This window comes from Gopherus evgoodei, chromosome 7 (genome assembly GCF_007399415.2).
Source record: "Gopherus evgoodei ecotype Sinaloan lineage chromosome 7, rGopEvg1_v1.p, whole genome shotgun sequence".
In the NCBI taxonomy this organism is placed as follows: domain Eukaryota; kingdom Metazoa; phylum Chordata; order Testudines; family Testudinidae; genus Gopherus; species Gopherus evgoodei.
Window position 1 is genome coordinate 18,290,544 of NC_044328.1, and position 21,270 is coordinate 18,311,813.

At 42.1% G+C, this 21,270-nt stretch overlaps 1 protein-coding gene across 4 annotated transcripts in view; it reads left to right on the forward strand.

The window, feature by feature from the left end:
• Positions 1 to 21,270, forward strand: part of PLPP4 (phospholipid phosphatase 4) — a 110,671-nt gene that overhangs the window by 77,248 nt on the left and 12,153 nt on the right. For 3 of the 4 annotated variants that reach the window (XM_030570937.1, XM_030570938.1, XM_030570940.1), the window contains one exon: positions 19,712 to 19,882. In XM_030570937.1, the coding sequence (XP_030426797.1) occupies positions 19,712 to 19,882 (171 nt within the window). Of the gene's footprint in view, positions 1 to 19,711; positions 19,883 to 20,569; positions 20,703 to 21,270 lie in introns of those variants that run through there. The other variant, XM_030570939.1, reaches the window with a different exon arrangement.

Sequence of the window (21,270 nt, forward strand, 5' to 3'; positions counted from 1 at the left end):
CAGGTTAATTGGAGTCAGGTATTCTCATTAGCCAGGAGCAGCCCCTGCTCTGGTCAGTCAGGGAACAGAAAAGTGCTAATCCAGTGGCCATTATATCTGCCTTCTACTACTTTGTTGGACCCAACTGGCCTGGGTCTATCACAATACATACCAATGAACTAAATCTACCAAACTCATGGGTGATAGGTTATTATCCCCAAGCAGGGATAACTGAGATTTGAATTTAAGTGACTTCCTCAAGGCAATACAGCACATTAATGGTAAAAGGAGGGTTAGAATCGAGCTGGGACATGATCCAGTACCAACTGAAGTAAATGGAAAACATCCCATTGGTTTTAATGGGCTTTAGATCAGTCCCTTGTTCCTGGCTTCTAGTTTCATGGGTCTTAATCCTGCATTAGGATCTGTGCCGACGGCTCTTTGCACTCATGCAGAACCACACTGGCTTCATGGATCCAATTGCAAGATGGGGCACATGGTCTCTTCACTAGAGCAAACTGCCTCTAGATCCAACTTTTCCTCTCTAATGAACATTTGGGGAGAGTGGCGGGAGGAAATTACTGGAAAAAAAACAAGAACAAACACCACTGTGGTGTATTGTTTACTGTGTTAAAATTGTAAGCTGTCACTTTAAATGGAAGGGGTTTCCTGATTCTTGGGGGTTCTGTAAGGAAGCATGCCATCAGAGTCAGTCTGCAGAAAGCCAGTCTATAGTAAGGGGCTGGTGAGTTTGCATGTCTTGGAGCAGCCTGCTTTGTGTTTCACTGTTTTTAGATTCTTGTATGTTAGGCTTCTGAATTCTAAGAAAAGAATTAGTGTTACATTGCGACTTTCCAATAAGATCATTTTGATTTTTTTTAAAAATCTAACTTCTTTGTCTATATCCATGAAAACAACCCTCACAGAAGGCTGACTCTAGAAAGATTTTATTTATGTGATTCAAATGTCAAAAAAAAAGAGTTGTCTGGCCACACCTCCGCCTGATTTAGATCCTGATCCTGCAATCAGATCTGTAGGGGTGAACCTGCACCTGTTCAGAAACTCATTAGCTTCAGTGGAGCACTCAATGGAGGCAGAGATCTGCCTGTTCTGCTGCAACTGTAGGATCGGGGCTCACACTCTAAATTCCTTGGGCAGGGACCTTGTCTTTTCCCATTTCTCTAAAGCACCTAACATAACTTTTATAGCTATAAATAATAAATAAGCATATTTAATCATTTCAGTTCTATCCATACGTGGGTATAGTGGCTCACTGATGGCAATGGAAAAGTGTGATACTCTGTCACTCTCAGATCACTGTCACTAATTATCTCTCCTCCTCCTCCCCCCGCTGTCATCAATGATCTAAAAATTCTCAGAGTTAAAAAGGAAGAGAGACATGTCTTTTCAAGGCTCTTTGGAAACACCTCTCTGTTTCACAGCCAGATCGACACATAAATATTAACAATCTACCACCTCCAGCGACGGCATCTGGTGACATCTCAAACAGACAAAAATGCCAGTGCTAGTTTTCTTCATGTTCCTCAATGCTATTAAAATAAGATATTCCTAAATAAATTATTGAATGTTTAAACACTCTATCTTAAATAACAATATGTTCTGCAAGTCCAAATGTCTCAGTCTGGATTGACATGTCATTGCATGAGTGGGATCAATCAAATTACCATAAAGATTTTGGCACTCTTACTCCTTGCCTTGTCTCTTGTTTTCACCTTGTCTTTCACTCTGTTACCCAGAGAGCCGATTCGCAAATACTCCCATGTACACTCGTGGAAAGGAAATATGTGAGTCCAGGATGTCAACATCATCAAGCTGAAACTCACTCCCTGGGTTGTGCTGCTGTGCAGCAGCCACCTTAGCTGCATATTAGTGGTTTATGACCTCAGCAAAGCCCCCATGTGAATAACAGCCTGGTGCTCGTTCACATCTATTATGCTCCTTTACTGAGTCACAAGTTAAAAGTACAGAAATACATCAGGTCTGTAAAACATAATGATGTAAAGTATGAATCGACAGCTGCAGTGGCACAGGCGCCAGCAAACAGAGCTGTAAACTGGGGAGTTTGAGTGGGAGTTTACAGGGGGAGTTTGGGGGAAGACTGAGAGAGGCAGGCAGAGGAACACACAGGCTATTCAAGGGAGTGTTCAGTGTTCTAGCAGTGTCTTGGTGCTTGTTGGGGGTTTGTTTTGCTGTGGGTGGTGGTGTTTTGGGCTGGTTTGTGTTTCCCAGATTTACAGGGTTTAGGTGGGAAACCTGTGACAGATACAGAGGCAGCAGTTGTAATGACCCAAGCAGTAGAAGATACAATGCAGATGACTGGATGTGGAAGCTGTAGCATGTACATGATCCTGCAGGGGGTACCTGAAAAGAGTTTTGTCTCCATAAAGTGCTGCCTGATAGAGCTGATGGAAGAAAAGATCTGAGGATTGGAGATGCAGGTGGAAACTCTGGTCGAGTTTAGAAGGGGGTTCGAGCAGATGATGGAGCCAAGACATGATGAGGCCGAAGGGAAAATCTCAGACTTGCAGATGGAAGCAGGACCAAAGAACTCTGTGGGGAGACTGCTGGGTGAGGAAAGTGGACGGTGGAAGCATGTGACTAAGTGAACCAGGCAGAGGAAAAGACGGGCTAGTGAAGGAGCAACAGAGCTCAGGAACAGGTTTGTGGAGTTGGAAAATGAAGAAGGGGCACAGCAGGTGGTCGCTGAAGGTGAGAGGGCAAGGAAGAAGAGAAGAGCAGCTAGCCTTATAAGGAGAGGGGAAGAGTCAATGGAGATGACACCAAATATGAGCCCCAGGAGGATACAGGATGGGTTGCAGAGGATTGCAAGGTGAACAGGAATCAAGAGGACTTGCAGCCAGAGGGAACAGGGGACAGACCAGAGAATCTCACCGTCACCAAGAAAAGGCAGGTCTATGTGATTGGGGACTTCTTGCTGAGAAGAATAGACAGGCCTGTAACCAGAGCTGATCCAGAGAACAGAAGAGTGTGCTGTCTGCCGGGTGCAAAGATACGGGATGTGGACCTGAGGCTGAAAAGGATCCTAAAGGGAGCGGGAAAGAATCCGCTGACTGTCCTTCATGTGCGAATGTATGATACGGCTAGATTCTAGCTGGAACGTATCAAGGGAGACTATGCCAGGCTGGGGAAGATGCTTAAGGAAATAGAGGCTCAGGTGATCTTCAGTGGGATTCTGCCTGTTCCTAGAAAAGGGCAACAAATGTGTGACAAGATTATGGCGATCAACAGATGGCTCAGGCAGTGGTGCTAAAAGGAGGGCTTTGGGATGTATGGCAACTGGGAGGCATTCATGGACAGAGGACTGTTCTCTTGGGATGGACTTCACCTGAGTAGAGAGGGAAATAGACTTCTAGGATGGAGGCTGGCACAACTGATTAAGAAAGCTTTAAACTAGGAAATGTGTGTGGGGGGGAAGATGGTTGGGAGATGTCCAGATAATCTCCATGCCGGATTTTAACATTGAGAGGGAAGAAAATGAAGCAAGAAATGATACTGTCTTGGATAGGAGAATGGAAATACAGAGGAACGGTACTGTAGATACAATTTTAATAGGTGATACTGGTGGTAGAACGTCTGAGCCGAATCAGGTAAAGAATGTGAGTGAAGCCAATCATCAAGAATTAAGATGTTTGTACACCAATTTGAGGAGCCTAGGTAACAAAATGGAGGAACTACAGTTACTGGTGCAGGAAGTGAAACTGGATATTATAGGGATAACAGAAACATGGTGGAATAGTAGTCATGACTGGAGTACAAGTATTGAAGGATATGTGCTGTTTAGGAAAGACAGAAATAAAGGCAAAGGTGGTGGACTAGCATTGTATATCAATGATGAGGTAGACTGTAAAGAAATAAGAAATGATGGAATCTATAAGACAGAATCTGGGCAAAAATCACATTGGGAAAGAGATCTACTCATGCCTCCTCCCCCCCCCCCTCCCCCGAGATAGTGCTTGGGGTGTGCTATAGACCTCTGAGATCTGATTTGGATATGGATAGGGACCTTTTTACTGTTTTTAATGAAGTAAATACTAATGGGAATTGTGTGATCATGGGAGATGTAAACTTCCCAGATATAGCCTGGAGGACAAGTGCTAGTAATAATAATAGGGCTCAGATTTTCCTAGATGCAATAACTGATGGATTCCTTCACCAAGTAGTTGAAGAACCAACAAGAGGGGATGCCATTTTAGATTTGGTTTTGGTGAGTAGTGAGGACCTCATAGAAGAAATAGTTGTAGGGGACAACCTTGGTTCGAGCGATCATGAGCTAATTCGGTTTAAACTAAATGGAAGGATAAACTAAAATAGATCTGTGACTAGGGTTTTTTATTTCAAAAGGGCTAATTTTAACGAATTAAGGAAATTAGTTAGGGAAGTGGATTGGACTGAAGAACTTGGGGATCTAAAGGTGGAGGAAGCCTGGAATTATTTCAAGTCAAAAGTTGCAGAAACTATCAGAAGCCTGCATCCCAAGAATGGGGGAAAAATTCATAGGCAAGAGTTGTAGACCAAGCTAGATGAGCAAGCATCTCAGAGAGGTGATTAAGAAAAAGCAGAAAGCCTACAAGGAATGGAAGATGGGAATGATCAGCAAGGAAAGCTACCTTATTGAGGTCAGAACATGTAGGGATAAAGTTAGAAAGGCCAAAATCCATGTAGAGTTGGACCTTGCCAAGGGAATTAAAACCAATAGTAAAAGGTTCTATAGACATAGAAATAAGAAGAAAACAAAGGACGAAGAGGTGGGACGGCTAAACTCTGAAGATGGAGTAGACGTTAAGGATAATCTAGGCATGGCCCAATATCTAAACAAATACTCTGCCTCAGTCTTTAATGTGGCTAATGAAGAGCTTAGGGATAATGGTAGGATGACAAATAGGAAAGAGGATATGGAGGTAGATATTACCACATCCGAGGCAGAAGTCAAACTCGAACAGTTTAATGGGACAAAATCAGGGGGCCCAGATAATCTTCATCCAAGAATATTAAAGGAACTGACACATGAAATTGCAAGCCCATTAGCAAGAATTTTTAATGAATCTGTAAACTCAGGGGTTGTACCGTATGACTGGAGAATTGCTAACATAGTTCTTATCTTTAGGAAAGGAGAACAAAGTGATCCGGGCAACTACAGGCCTGTCAGTTTGACATCTGTAGTATGCAAGGTCTTGGAAAAAATTATGAAGGAAAAAGTAGTCAAGGACATTGAGGTCAGCGATAATTGGGACAAAATATAATATTGTTTTACAAAAGGTAGATCATGCCAAACCAACCTGATCTCCTTCTTTGTGAAGGTAACAGATTTTTTAGACAAAGGAAATGCAGTGGATCTAATTTACCTTGATTTCAGTAAGGCATTTGATACAGTTCCACATGGGGAATTATTAGCTAAATGGGAAACGATGGGGATCAATATGAAAATTGAAAGGTGGATAAGGAACTGGTTAAAGGAGGGACTACAATGTGTCATACTGAAAGGTGAATTGTCAGGCTGGAGGGAGGTTACTAGTGGAGTTCCTCAGGGATCGGTTTTGGGACCAATCTTATTTAATCTTTTTATTACTGACCTTGGCACAAAAAGTGGGCATGTGCTAATAAAATTTGCGGATGACACAAAGCTAGGAGGTATTGCCAATACAGAGAAGGACCGGAATATCATACAGGAAGATCTGGATAACCTTGTAAAGTGGAGTAATAGTAATAGGATGAAATTTAATAGTGAAAAGTGCAAGGTCATGCATTTAGGGATTAATAACAAGAACTATTGTTATAAGTTGGGGAGGCATCAGTTGGAAGTAACAGAGGAGGAGAAGGACCTCGGAGTATTGGTTGATCACAGGATGACTATGAGTCGCCAATATGATATGGCTGTGAAAAAAGCTAATGTGGTTTTGGGATGCATCAGGCGAGGTATTTCCAGTAGAGATAAGGAGGTGTTAGTACCATTATACAAGGCATTGGTGAGACCTCATCTGGAATGCAGTGTTCAGTTCTGGTCTCCCATGTTTAAGAAGGATGAATTCAAACTGGAACTGGGTCAGAGAAGGGCTACTAGGATGATCCGAGGAATGGAAAACCTGTCATATGAAAGGAGACTCAAAGAGCTTGGCTTGTTTAGCCTAACCAAAAGGAGGTTGAGGGGAGATATGATTGCTCTCTATAAATATATCAGAGGAATAAATACCAGGGAGGGAGAGGAATTATTTAAGATCAGTACCAATGTAGACACAAGAACAAATGGATATAAACTGGCTATCAGGAAGTTTAGACTTGAAATTAGACAAAGGTTTCTAATCATCAGAGGAGTGAAGTTCTGGAACAGCCTTCCAAGGGGAGTAGTGGGGGCAAAAGACATATCTGGCTTCAAGACTAAGCTTGATAAGTTTGTGGAGGGGATGGTAGAATAGGATAGCCTAATTTTGGCAATTAATTTGTCTTTGACTACTAGTGGTAAATATGCCCAATGGCTTGTGATGGGATATTAGATGGGGTGGGATTTGAGTTACTACAGAGAATTCTTTCCTGGGTGTCTGGCTGGTGAGTCTTGCCAACATGCTCAGGGTTTAGCTGATCTCCGTATTTGGGGTCGGGAAGGAATTTTCCTCCAGGGCAGATTGGCAGAAGCCCTGGTGGTTTTTAGCCTTTCTCTGCAGCGTGGGGCACGGGTCACTTGCTGGAAGATTCTCTGCACCTTGAAGTCTTTAAACCATGATTTGAGGACTTCAGTGGCTCAGACACAGGTTTGATACAGGAGTGGGTGGGTGAGATTCTGTGTCCTGTGTTGTGCAGGAGGTAAGACTAGATGATCATAATGGCCCCTTCTGACCTTAAAGTCTATGAGTCTATGAATAGCATATCTGATCATTTAAATGGCAAGTAAAATACACACTGAAATTTGCTAGGTAAAGAGAGTCAAGGTGACCATTCTGAAATTTTTTAGATGGCCAAAGGTCTGGAGATTTTGTTTTAGATATTCTTCCAGTGTCTCAGTATCATGTCAGAGGATATGTTCCTGAAAGGAGCAGGATGTTCACTTTAAACCAGTAATACATTCAGCTTGCACTTAAAATAAAAGGAGAGGTTATTCCTTTTCAACAGGTACCTAAGAGGGCCCTCAGAGGGTACCAGCTGGGCCTTTGTTGCAGAATTAGGCCCTAATTAGCAAGGCACTTAAGCATACATGTAAGGACGCATGTGAGTAGTCCTGTCGAGGTTGTGCATATGTCATAAACAGATAGCTAAGGGTTAATGTCTCTTTCACCTATAAAGGGTTAACAAACAGTGACCTGCAAACACCTGACCAGAGGACCAATCAGGAGACAAGATACTTTCAGATCTCGTGAAGGGAAGCCTTTGCTTGTGGGTTTTGGGTTTGGCTTTGTTCTCTCTGGGTCCTGGACGGGACTAGAGGTGCAACCAGGTTTCTGCCAATCTCCCTGCTACCGTCTTTTATCTATTCAGAATTGTAAGTAAGAAAAGGTGGTCATAGTCTTTTAATTTGTTTTTTTTTCATTTACATATGTTTACTTGCTGGAAGTAGCTTAAATTGTGTTTCTGCTGGAGAAAGTTTCTTTCTATTGTTTATAAGCTAAAAGACCCTGTAACTTTTTACCATCTAAAGTGCAGAGATAAACCTTTTACTTTTTTCTTTCTTTTTTATTAAAAGTTTTGCTTTTTAAGACCTGTTTGATTTTTTTTCTCCTAGTTAAGGTTCAAGGGAATTGGTGGGGAGAAGGGAAGGATAAATTTTCTCTTTGTGTTATATTCACGCAGCTTGTATTGCCTCTGGGTGAGGGGGAAGGTAACACTCCTCTTGGTGTGGTGATTCAAGAAGTTGAATCAGGCAATCTCCTAGTGTTCCCAGGGCTGGAAGGAGCTGGGAGGAAGAAGGGAGGGGGAAGGGAATGGGTTATTTCCCTTTGTTGTGAGACTCAAGGAATCTGGGTCTTGGGGTCCCCTGGGAAGGTTTTGGGGGGACCAGAGGGTATCAGGCCCTAAAAATTCCTGATTGGTGACAGCGCTACAGAATCTAAGCTGGTAATTAAGCTTAGAGGACTTTATGCTAGTACCCATATCCTGGACGCTAAGGTCCAGACTTGGGAATTATACTTGACAGCATGTACTTCATTACTGTGAGGTCAGACAACATGTATTGATATGTTGTATGAAGGATTTAAGGGATCATTCTCTAGTTCATTGCTGAAGCACCTGGAGTGTGTCTGTTCTTTCTTTGGTCCTATACTAAGTACTTTGCTGAATCGGGGTCTTAGATAATAAGCAGAAAGGGCCCAAAGTGGCCCTGATTTAGTCTTCTTTTTGGTCAAACCAAGACCAAGTCATGTGTGGTTTACTTCTGACTGAGTCCTGCTGCATCTTCACCTTAGATGTTCAGGAGGAAGGAGTTAGATAAAAAGTTTCTCTTTCACCCCCTCTCTAGGACTAATCATGTTACTATAATATTATTAGCATCAGAATAGCAAGTTGGTAGCAAATCAGGAATGCAAGCAAAAAATGAGCGAGCTTCGTTGGCTTGCTGACTCAAAGTCTATGACTATAAGAGGTGTTTTGATCGAAGGAGACTCTTTTACAGATTCCGGATGTTTGTGGATGTGTTAGTTCTGAGTAAATACCTGTTCCCTCACATTGATATTCCTAGCACTTGCTCATTTGCTGATAATGATCATGGAATCAAAGTGTTCATCTCAGTATCAGCGTTTTGAGAGCAGGATGGGGATGTGATTGTGAGAAAAGGAGTGAGAAAATGTACATAAAGCATCGTATAATTTGCAGATCATTTCACACAGCAACTCTATTGACATACTCAATCAGACAGAAACATACTAAAGTAAAAACAAAAGGCAAAGAGGAAGCTTTACTGGGAATTTTATAAAGGGCCCTGTTCAGCTAATGAGATAGGCAGTGTTCTGAGCAACATAAGTCACAGGGGGCTGTGTAAGCTCAGTGTGCACTGGTCCAATCTAAGTCAGTGACAGGTTGGTCCAGTGTGTACTGGTACTCAAAAGAGACTTGTTCTGTGCATAAGAATAGGAAATTTCCATGATGAGCGGAGAGAAGAGTGGTCAAGATTCCTTTGTAACATCACTTAGGTATGGATTGTTTGATGGAATAAACTGTACAGTAAGTAAATGAATAGGTTTGCATCCATATTCAAAGCAAAATCAGACAGACACCTGTAACGATCTTGGGGTTCATTAAATAACAGACTAATGAGAAAGGAAGAAAATGTAATAAAACAACCTGGAGAGCTGTAGTGAGCTGCTGCACACAGCCATGCGGTGGTCCCAACCCCTGCCTCCAGGGCACATCTCCAAATTCCTATGTTCATAATACCAGCCCGTATGAGGGCATCTCTAAGTTATAATTTTCTACAAACGTATCTCTACAACACTTCTGACTGCATAATCCATAAGGCTGTAGTAACAAAAATAAAAGAAGCAAAGTATGTATAGAAAAGAATGCTAAGGAATTTAATTAATCATCCAGAGAAGCCTCAATTAATAGCTGGGCACTGAGAATATTATCTTAAGACTAATATTTGCTAATGAACGTTCATTGATAGTGGTAGTTTTGAAGAAAATCATTTTCAAGATGGAAGACAAATTTAGAAATGGGAACTATCAGGGTTTACTTTTTTTAAAAAATGCTTGGCAGGCACCACACATCCCAGGATTGCTTAAGCTTCTATTTCGAATGGTATAAAAGTTTTCAAATACAGATTCTTTATTGCAGCTAATGCAGCCCTGCAGTCCCCAATGCATTTCTCTAATGCTATCAGCAGAGCTCGAAAATGTAAGCTTACCATAACTGGAGGAATAGAGTCTTGCTAAATCTCTTTTCCTCATCACTTTTGGGTTATTGTTCCCTGGATGTCAGCATATAGCAACCGTTAGTTAACAGTAAGAACTAAATCCTCCTTCCTAATTCCAATACTCCTTCACCTCTGGAATATTTTATGGCTAATTCCGCCCATTTAGAGAGAGCTCTTTTATGAATACTATTCAAATGCAAAGTGAAGCTGTTTGAATGTTGTGAGGCAGCATGATTCAGTGGTCAAAGCACTGGCCTGGGTCTCAGGAGACTAGTTCTGGCTCTGCTGCTATTTCTGCTTTTGGCAGTGTGTATGACCTTGGACAAGTCACTTCTCTGTGCAGCTCTGGTGCTCCCACCCTCTGTTTAGATTGTAAACTCTGTGGGACAGTACCTTAGTGAGTGTTTGTACAAAGTCTAGCACAAATAGGGACCTAATCCTGCATTAGAAATAATAATAGCACGCTACACATTTTAAACAGTCTGTTTTCTTCATCCAACATGTGCCAAATTCCACACTGTTTTGCAACTTGGAGACCAACCCAGTAAGGTGCTGTTTGCAGGACCAGCGCTAGAGTTTCTCACACCCTAGGCGCACGGCCATTTCGCCGCTCCCCGCGCTGATCCCGCGGCTCCATTGGAGCTGCCGCAGGCATGCCTGCGGGCGGTCCACCGGGGCCGCACGAGCAGCCAACCGTCCGCAGGCATGACTGCGGCAGCTCCACCGGAGCCGCAGACCAGCGGACCCTCCTCAGACATCCCTGCGGCACGTCAACCGGAGCCGCCTGCCGCCCCCCCCCCCCCCCCAGCAAAATGCCGCCCACTGAATAATCCTGGGGCCCTAGGCAATTGCCTAGGCTGCCTAAATGATAGCGCCGGCCCTGGCTGTTTGCCTCCTTTGAGGTGTTGACTGGGGTTTGAGAGTGCAGCACTGTGCAGGATAAGGTGCTTGATTTGTATCAGCAATACCAGAATGAACAAAGGGCAGAGAATTGTCACATGTTCCTGTGATGTGCATTTGGATCATTCCTTTTCTTCCTCTGATTCCTTCCATAATTTTAAAGCCAGTTAAATATTTATATTGAGACTTTACAACAACATCAACCTTAGCTTTAGATACACTGTTTCAAGCTGAATCAAACTGACTTCTTCATTTTTCTTTGTGCTGTCTGTTTCCCAGAAGGGCTTGCTGGGATTTTATGTCACTCCTTGTCTTCATTATGTAAATGGTTCAGGATATGAATTACTCAGGTGCAATGGGTCAAAGTGGCTCATAATGAAGCAAAAATATAAATATAGGTCAGTGGCACTGGTTCTATTGATTGTTTGTAATCTATCTTCCGGTGCAGAATCATAAGAACTATTTAATGTGACACCAGACAGTTTTATTTCTGTGTTTAGTACTAAAGTGTACATGACATGTCTGTGTCTGTGTGTATGTCTGCTTGCCCTGTACGGTACAAATAAGCTGTTGACTTTTCCTGGAGTCGGAAAAAAAAATACGTACTGAAATATATGTGGTTGGTTGACTGGTTCTTGAATGTGAATCACACGTACTCCCGCACTGATTTCCCTTTTTACAGAGTGAATTGCCCATATTAATGTTGTTGACTGACCACGTCTTCAAAATATAGTTAGCAAGCAAAGTAGCAGCCTACACAAAGTGCACATCAATCCAATGATGTCAGAGTCTACCCTTACTTCTCTATGTGATGCTCCTCCATCTGAGAGCTGTTAGCTACGGAGTCCATGTTCTCTGCTGCTGCCAGTACACACTGAAGCCATGGGGAAAGCAGCTGGGTTCTTGATGTACACATTCCAGGCTTCAGAAAGTTAATCTCACAACACTGTAATGTAAAGGTTGGCTGGAGACTATTGGTTTCATGGCCACAAGCTAAAGCATCATTACTTCACTTTTTCATCTTTAGTGGGGCATAAGTCCCCCCAGGAGAGCTTGTGAGTCAATCTTTATTTCTGCCTTGAGTTCGGAGTTACAAGCTAACAGCCTAAGGCAAAATTTGTCTCTCCACCTATACTGCAAATATAGATCCAATGGTGTATTGAGCATTCTTTTATGATCGGAACTTCCATTGACCTCAATGGAAATTTTACATGCTCTGAACAAATACAGAGCATGGGAAAGGAACCAGTAATGCCAAGAGCATTTTGATTTTTTTTTTTTTGTACCAGGCTCTTTGATTAGACTTCATCCAGGCCTCATCAAGATAAATCTAGCACTGGATTCCACCACCCTTTTAAAGGGATGATCTTTTATGTTGTTCAATTCTGCCACCAATCTTCAGAAAACTATAGCACATCAATACAGTTCTGGACATTGCACTGTGGATTAGGTTGAATAGAACAGAGTACAAGGCAGACGTGGAAGCTCCTTAATAAAAGTAGAGTTGGCTTTGCCTACATTCCTTGGAGTCAGTTACAGTTTGCTGTGACTTGGCCTCTTAGCCTACACTTTTAATTGCCTTCTTGCTTTCAGAATTAAAGGCATGTAATTTATAACACTGTTGGACACCCATATATTCTTTATATGGAGTACATTTAGCTACAACTCTATCTTCTTTTCATTTATTTATGTATCACCATGAAGGGAATTCTACAGAAGAATCCAAGCCCACAAAGTGGAAATTCACAATGGAAAAGATTTTACATGTAGGAAGGTCTTTAATGATCTCCCTAAAGACTTCACAGTGTGTCCAGAGATTGTCTCAAATCTACATTTTTCAGCCAAAACAAAACAAAACAAAAAAAATCTGGATGAAAAATTCTGCCCCTCCCCAAGGGCCACCAAGGTGCACTGGCCGCTTCTGGGAGTGGTCTGGGGCCAGGGTAGGCAGGGAGCCTGCCTTAGCGTTGCTGCACCCACTGCCAACTGGGAGCCGCCAGAGGTAAGTGCTGCCCAGTGAGAGGCCACACCCCAACTCCAGCCCTGAGCACCCTCCCAGAGCCCCACCCCATACTCCCTCCTGTATCCCCAACCTCACCTTGACTCCCCTCCCAGAGCCAGAACCCCAAACCCCCTCCTGCACCCCAATCTCCAGCCCTGACCCCTCTCTCAGAGCCAGCACCCTGTACCCCCTCCTGCACCAGAACACTCTGCTCCATGCCCTGGAGCCCTCTTCCAGAACCAGCACTGTGTACCTCCTCCTGCACCCCAACCCCCTGCCCCAGGCTCAGCCCAGAGCCCCCTCACACACTGCAAACCCCTTGGCCCAAGCCCAGAGCCAGCACCCCCTCCCGAACCGCAACCCCCTACCCCAGCCCAGAGACAGTGAGTGAGGGTGGGGGAAAGCGAGCGATGGAGAAGGGAGGATGGAGTGAGCGAGGCAGGGCTTTGAGAAAAGGGCGGGGCCTTGGAGAAGGGAAGATCCTGGGTTGCCACTGGATTCACAAAGTGATCTTGGGTGTAAAAAGGTTGGAGACCACTGATCTAGACCATCCCTGACAGGTGTTTGTCCAACCTGCCCTTAAAAATCCCCAGTGATGGAGATTCCACAGCCTCCCTAGGCAATTTATTTCAGTGCTTAACCACCCTGACAGTTAGGAAGTTTTTCCTAATGCCCAACTAGAATCACCCTTGCTGCAATTTAAGCCCATTGCTTCTTGTCCTATCCTTAGAGGTTAAGGAGAACAATTTTCTCCCTCCTCCTTGTACTTGAAAACTGTTATCAGGTCCCCACTCAGTCTTCTCTTCTCCAGACTAAATAAACCTAATTTTTCAATCTTCCCTCATAGGTCATGTTTTCTAGACTTTTAATAATTTTTGTTGCTTTGTCTGCACTTTCTCCCATTTGTCCATAATTTTCCTGAAATGTGGCACCCAGAACTGGACACAATACTCTACCTGATGCCTAATCAGCACAGAGTAGAGAGGAAAAATTACTTCTCATGTCTTGCTTACAAACTCCTGCTAATACATCCCAGACTGATGTCTTCTTTTTTGCAGCAGCGTTACACTGTTGACTCATATTTAGTTGATGATCCACTATGACCCCCAGATCCCTTTCCACAGTAGTGCTTCCTAGACAGTCATTTCCTATTTTATATGAGTGCAAATGATTGCTCCTTCCTAAGTGGAGTACAGTACAGACCCGCTTATGCGTGGATGTTGGGAGTCAAGCCATCACGACTGCGTGTTTACGGACTGCGGGTTAAGGCCATGCTAAAAAAAGTGGCTATGATTCACTTTGAAAAAAATGCCATTATTTTCTGGTCTTTCTGGCTTGCATTCTTTTTCTTTCTTATGAAGTCTGTCATTCACCACAGTTGAATGATTTTGATATTTTCCGCATTTTGCTCCTCCATAAATCTTACCACAGTTTCTACAGCACTAATGGCTTCTGTGAGCAAAATGTTGACCTTTTCAACGACATCCTCATCATCGTTATCATTGTCATTTACGCCTGCATTATTAGAATTCTTGCCATCACTTTCGCGGTCCGATGTAGCCTCGCATCCTGTTAATATTTCTTCCTCAGATAGAAATTCTGAAGTTGGGCAATCTTCATCCATCTCCAGCCAATCGGTAATAATTTCCGACAATGTATCCAAACTAAAATTTTTTATCATTAGAAAGAGAAGTTTACTTTTATCTTCTTTTGTCTGTGTGTGTGTGTTTGTAGGACGTCTTCTTCTGAAAATCCTTCAAAGTCTGTCTCTGAATCAGTGCCACTGCTGGAGTTTTCTGAGTCTGAGCTGTCTTTGACAGAAATAGCATCACCGAGAGCCTTCATCCAGCAGTTTTCAATGGACTTTTTAAACTAAATAAATAATTTCCTTCATGTTTAACTGTTTCAGGAATTTCGGAAATGCCTGAAGATGGGCATGACATGATTGCCGAAATCAGCTCCCGATGATAATTGTTTTTAAAATTCTGAATAATGCCCTGGTTTAAAGGTTGAATTTTTGACGTGTAGAACGGTAGGTATAGCACTCAAACGTTTCCATTGCTTGATACCAGTGATTCGGCTGGAGGATGGGCTGGACAATTGTCAAATAGTAAAAGTGCTTTGGCTACGAGTTTCTTTGACCACAGATGCTTATGAACAGCTGGAACAAAGCTGTTGTGGAACCAGTCATCGAAAATGTCTCATCATCCAAGCATTTTTGCTGTTAGTGTGTATTACTGGCAATTTGGCTCTATTGAGGTGATTAAAGCAGTGAGGGTTGTGAAAGCAGCCAACGAAAAGAGGGGAAAACTTATGGCTGCCCATTTTATTACTACAAAAAAGAAGAGTCACACAATCTTTTATCTTTTTAAATCCAGCTGTTTTCTGTGTCTCATAATTAAAGGCTAAATTCTTATCAGGTAGCAGTTTTGCAAATAAAGCTATTTCATCAGAATTATAAAGTTGTTCTTCATGGTTGTCTTCATTTTGTAAAACAGATTTTAACTCAGTGGGAAATATATTCATGGCTTATTCATCGGCTGATTGGCTGTCTCCAGAAATCGATACCTGCGCTATGCCATGACACTTTTCAAAATGACTTATAAACCCCTCGCTGGCTTGGAATGATTCATCCCCCATTAAATTTCCAAATTTTGTCACTTGGGCTTGAAGAATTGGCCCACTTAGCGGCATTCCTTTCAGTCTTTCCTGAGCAAACCAGGTGCGCATGACTTTGTCTATTGTGGATTTTGCTGAATAGCGCATACGTTTTCGCTTAGGCCCCGTGGCAGAATCAATATTTTGTACAAAGTCATTCAGCTTTGGCCTGGGTTTCTCCACTACTTACTCGATCTATTGCAGCTAGCTTTTCTTCCACAGTGTAGGAACGCTGATGCTTGCCCTCTGCCATTATATTAGGCCTACGGTTAAAATTTCCTAATGTAGTATATATATTACTATATAACTACTATATATTGTATATCTCTGTAGCGTGACAATGACTAAGCAAGTGAGATACATCTTTACCAATATCGGTAAAGACGCACAACACGTTTCTGCTCTGCACTTCCTGTCGATTTCTGTGTCACTGAGTTAGTGGGCAAATCTGTAGCGTTACATAGCAAGTTCCTGTACCAAGTCCTAATGAGTCTCGCGTGTTAAATAGGTAGCACTGGGAGGCATGGCGCTACCGTGCTTTAAGCAGATTCACGTGTAAACAGATCTGTACTGTATTTGGTATTTGTCCTTATTGAATTTCATGCTGTTTACCTCAGACCATTTCTGCAGTTTGTCCAGACCATTTCTGCAGTTTGAATTTTAATCCTATCCTCCACAGTGGTTGGTATCATCCACAGATGTTATAAGTGTACTCTCTATGCCATTATCTAAATCATTGATGAAGATATTGAACAGAACCAGACCCAGAACTGATGCCTGTGAGACCCACTTGATATGCCCTTCCAGCTTGACTATGAATCACTGATAACTATTCTCTGGGAATGGTTTTCCAATGAGTTATGCACCCACCTTATAGTAGCTCTATCTAGGTTGTATTTTCCTAGTTTGTCTATGAGCAGGTCATGCGAGACAGTATCAAAAGCCTTACTAAAGTCAAGATATACCACATCTATCACTTCTATCATTCATTTCAACATTTTCAAAGTGAAACATTTAGATTTCCCAGCCTAGATTCAGAAGGGGTGCTGTTCACAGCATTGAGGAGAAGGAGGGTCCCCCTCTGTTTATATTAAATAGACTAGTGCACTCACCTGGGATATAGGAGAAGTGGGTTCAGATCTCTCCTCTAGAGTACTGACTATTCTAGGATGGGTCTTAATCTCTCCTATTGAAGCTGTTCCACTTTGTATAAATAATTAAATATTCACTGGAGCAGGGACCGAAACCCAGGTGAGTGTGTGGACCACCAAGCTGCAGAATCATTCTCACTCTCTGGCCCATTTTCATATAAAGTGTGGAGATTTGAATCTGGGTTTTCTATATCTCAGGTGAGTGAGGAAATGGGGGGCAGGAGGGTGCACCATCATGGTTTTGGAAATGATGCCTAAGTCCCCTTGTGAATCTAGCCCTAATAAAAGCAAGTTTCCTTTGCTTTTATTAACAAAAATGCCCAAAATTGAAACAAAGTATTTCATTTTGAAGGAAGCATTTCATTCAACCCAAAATGATTTTTTCTAACTTTTTGACTCGCTGAAAATTCTGAAAATTGTTGGTTTTTAATAAATTTTCAAAAAAATTGGAACTGCCAGCAAACTTAAAAATCAGTTCTTGACATAGCTATAATATGAATTGCAACAGCCTGAATGTTTATAATATACATGGTCTCCCATGACTGAGCTGTTCAAATGAGCATCAAATGTCTCTGATGCTCAGTATGTTTAATCCATCAATACGTCATTTCAGTCCAATTAGAATCACTGTCAGTGTTTCAAAATTACATTTTCTCTTCACAAAAGAGAAACTTTGGGGAAATTTCATATTGGGAAGGTTTTGAACCCCAGCTGATGAGTTGTTTCCTTTTGTTTTACTTTGTAATGTATTTTAAACTAGGGGCAAGTCTACACTACAGCATTACATCGGTGCAGCTGCAGCACATCTGGTCCAGACACTATGCCAATGGGAGAGCTCTCTCCTGTCGGCATAATTACTCCACCTCTGCGAGAGGTGGAAGCTTTGTCAGCTAGAGAGCATTTCCAGCTGACGGAACGCTTGTGTGGAAACTGCAGAACTTGCATTGCTCAGGTGGTGGGGAGGAGGCTTTTTCACTCCCCTGAGAGACATAAATAATTTGACTTAGGCTATAGTGTAGATCTGCCCAAAGACTCTCCAAATTTTGATACCCCTCTGTCACTAAGTTACCTGAGAATCCCCGAGATGATACAGCCTATGCAAATGATAAATATCAAGGCAGTTCTGTACTTACCATCTCCTTTTTGAAATTAATAATGATCTTATCTAAAAAAAGCTTTGGTTAGGTCCTTTGTCTTTAGGGGCTAATTAAGTTAATTGAAACGCAATGCGGTGCATTTTTTGTTTTATTTTGCTGGGTACTGCTGTGCTATGATTAATATTTGTCTCACTGACTTTGCAAAATGTATGGCCCTCGAGCATCTTGATAGAACCCAATGTTTCTTGCACTATGAATGTGAAAATTACATGCCTGAAAATAAAAAGGTTTAGATTAAAGAAATTAAGGAAGAAACTCCCATTTTTTTAATTGCATTATGTATGGAAAGTAAAAATGTTCCTGCATCCCCTTATAATGTGCAAATATTGAGGCAGGCACCCAGAAATCTGTTTTTCTGAATACCAGGTGAATTGTATATTCTCATTGCATTAATAAAATATAGGGATTGACATTAACGTATAAACATGTTTAAATTGCTGGGGTTTTCCCTTCAATATTGGTCGTGATCCTAAGAGATGCTAAACAACACCTCACTGGAGTTTTCACTGTGGGAAAATACGTTGCTCCCCAGAATAAAATGTAAATTGTGTTTGCTGCTTTTTTCTGCCTTGGAATTGTCTTTCAAACCACAGCAGTTCTGAATATGAGTAGGGGTGACCTGATGACCTACATTACAAAGAGCGATTGCTGCTGCACAAGGGTACTTTTCCACTATTCAGAGGCTAGGTTTAGAAGATCAGTACAAAATTCAGATGTTTATCCAAACTCTCTGAACTGCTAGGGGCTGCAAATCTCACAACTGGAGGCTCACTGGTGAAATTTATTACATTTTGTGCTTCCAAATGGATTGAAGGAAATATCATTGTCAACATATTTCAGCTTTCCCTTTTGCAGGCATGGAAAGAACCAGGAGGTGCAAAGGCACATAGGAATTGGAGGGTGAGGGGAAAAGGAGAGACATGGGGAAAAAAAGTAAACCTACCTTTTTATTATTATTTCAAAAAAGGAATGTGGTTACATTTGCGTGGTGGTGAACATCTGCATCAGATTCTGTTTCATACCCGGCTAGTCCATACCTATTATTACACATCTCACTTAGCTCATCAAGTAAAGAAGATAAAAAGCATGCACCAAGTTAAGACTTGCTTTGAACATGGGAGGAAACCACCACAACACCTCCTCCAGAGCAGGGAGTTCTCAAACTGCAGAAAATCTAAGGGGCACGTGATCCACATACCACCCCCACACACACGCTTTGCCTCTGTCAGGACTGCCAGATGCTTTTGAACAGCCCGCAAACTCTTTTTATTTACTTATTGTTATTGTTATTATTTTTGTATTATTTTCTCTGGAGTCTGGACTTTGACTGTTTCTTGACCAAGAAATTTGGACCTTGACAGAAAATAATTGATTGCTCCTGGTTTACACAGTGGATATGGGCCTGAGCCTAAAGAGCACTGGGTGTCTCCCACCAGTTACTGCGCACCTGTGGCTCCTCCATGTGGTCATTAGAGTTTATCTGGGTTCAGGACGCTTGGCCTGAGCTTTTTGTATCCTTTTCTGTTATAAAGTCATAGGCCTGGTCCAGACTTGGTGGGGGGGAGGAGGATCGACAACTTCAGCTACGAGAATAGTGTAGCTGAAGTCGACGTATCTTAGATCAACTTAGGTTGACTTACTTCGTGTTCTCATGGCGCGGGATCAACGGCCGCCGCTCTCCTGTCGACTCTACTTCTGTCTCTCACCCTGCTGGAGTTCCGGAGTCGACGGGGAGCACGTTCAGGGATCAATGTATTGCGTCTAGGTGGGACGCGATACATCGATCCCCGATAGATCAATCACTGCCCGCTGATCTGGTGGGTAGTGTAGACATACCTGTAGAGTTTAAGGCCAGAAGTGACCACTCACTCATCTAGTCTGACTCCTGTATATCACAGGCTTCTCACTTCTCTGTTAAACCTCACTGGATCACACTCTTACTCTAGTTGTTAATTACATGATTCTGTAATTTTGTGTTTTTCTTCGGCAGTTGCATTTTCAGGCCTTGGCTTTACGACCTTCTACTTAGCTGGAAAGTTGCACTGCTTCACTGAAAATGGCCGAGGGAAAAGCTGGCGGCTTTGTGCAGCAATTCTGCCTCTGTATTGTGCCATGATGATTGCCCTGTCACGCATGTGTGATTACAAGCATCATTGGCAAGGTGAGTTATGGTGATGCCTTTCCTTTTTATTGTCCTTGTATTTCTGCGGTGAGAGCTACAGAGATGGAGTGGTTATAGCTTGTTTGACTGGCAGCTGGTTCTAAGCGTCATTTTAGTTCCGACAGTGTGTGTGAATATGACAGGGGCCCAGTATATCTGTGTGGTTTTATATATGATTGAATGGATATAAACATGTTTTGGCCCATTACTGTAGAACAGAAAACTACAGAACCTTTTTGTAAATGTTACTAGGTGGATTGTGGCCTCTTAAGATATATAGTATAGAATACAGATGGTGACAACTTTTGCCCAAGCTCAAAGCTTTGCTGCAAAGCTTCATGTCTTCTAGCCCATTAAAATTTTTTAGTAAAACAGATGTTTGGGTAAAAGGCTATGGTGATAATGGCTTTAGAGGAATGAGAACCTCTGTTTCCAAATTAATCACCTAATTTAGTAAGGAAATATCATATTCACATCATGTCCAATAAAAAATAAAATTGATTTCCTGTAGATTCTGGCAGATATTTTTGATTCCAGTATTTTACTTGAGAATGGTCTAATTCTCAGATGTTAGCTGGGTGGATTTAATATGTACAATGTACGTTGTACCAGTGTATGTTCACTAAGTTGCAACTGCTAATAAAAATATTCATACTTTATTGTATCATGACATGTTCTTTATTGCAGGAACATGCAATGCTTTCCAGATTCTGTAATCAGATCTCAGAGTCAGAAGATCTTACCACTGTCATATGAATTTACATAACATAAGCCAGTCACCATCCAACGTTAAACAGTCTTAAACAGATTTTGCTATACAGAAACCTGAGCCTACTTAGTACCATGGCAAACACACCATTCAAATTTTCTTAACCTTTTATTAAAGATAAATAAAAGTAGGAAAAACTGTTAAAGCATTTGAAATGTAGAGTATTAAGTAAGGCTTTCATTTTAACAACACCCCTTCACTTTCCCTTTAGCTAAAGAGAGTTATTAGAAGGGGAAAAAACCCTTGTTTGACAATGTTTTAGATAGTATTAAATAGGGTGACTATAAAGCAACTGTGAAAAAACGGGACAGGGGTGGGGGGTAATAGGTGCCTATATAAGAAAAAGTCCCGCAAAACAGGACTGTCCCTTTAAAAACGGGACATCTGGTCACCCTAGTATTAAAGATAGCAATAACTGTCCTTTGGGTTAAAGAGAAGAAGTTAGCTGAGATGAGCTGGAGCTGGTGTTGCTGCTGTTGTTAAAGTCCTATTTAGCTTGATCTTAGAGGTATTTAGGATTTAGTGCAAGCAGGTAGGGATACCAGTGCCATCTGAATCCCTCTCTCTGGCCCAATCTGGTCAGCACATCCCTCAGGATTCGGACAAAGAAGGCTTAGGG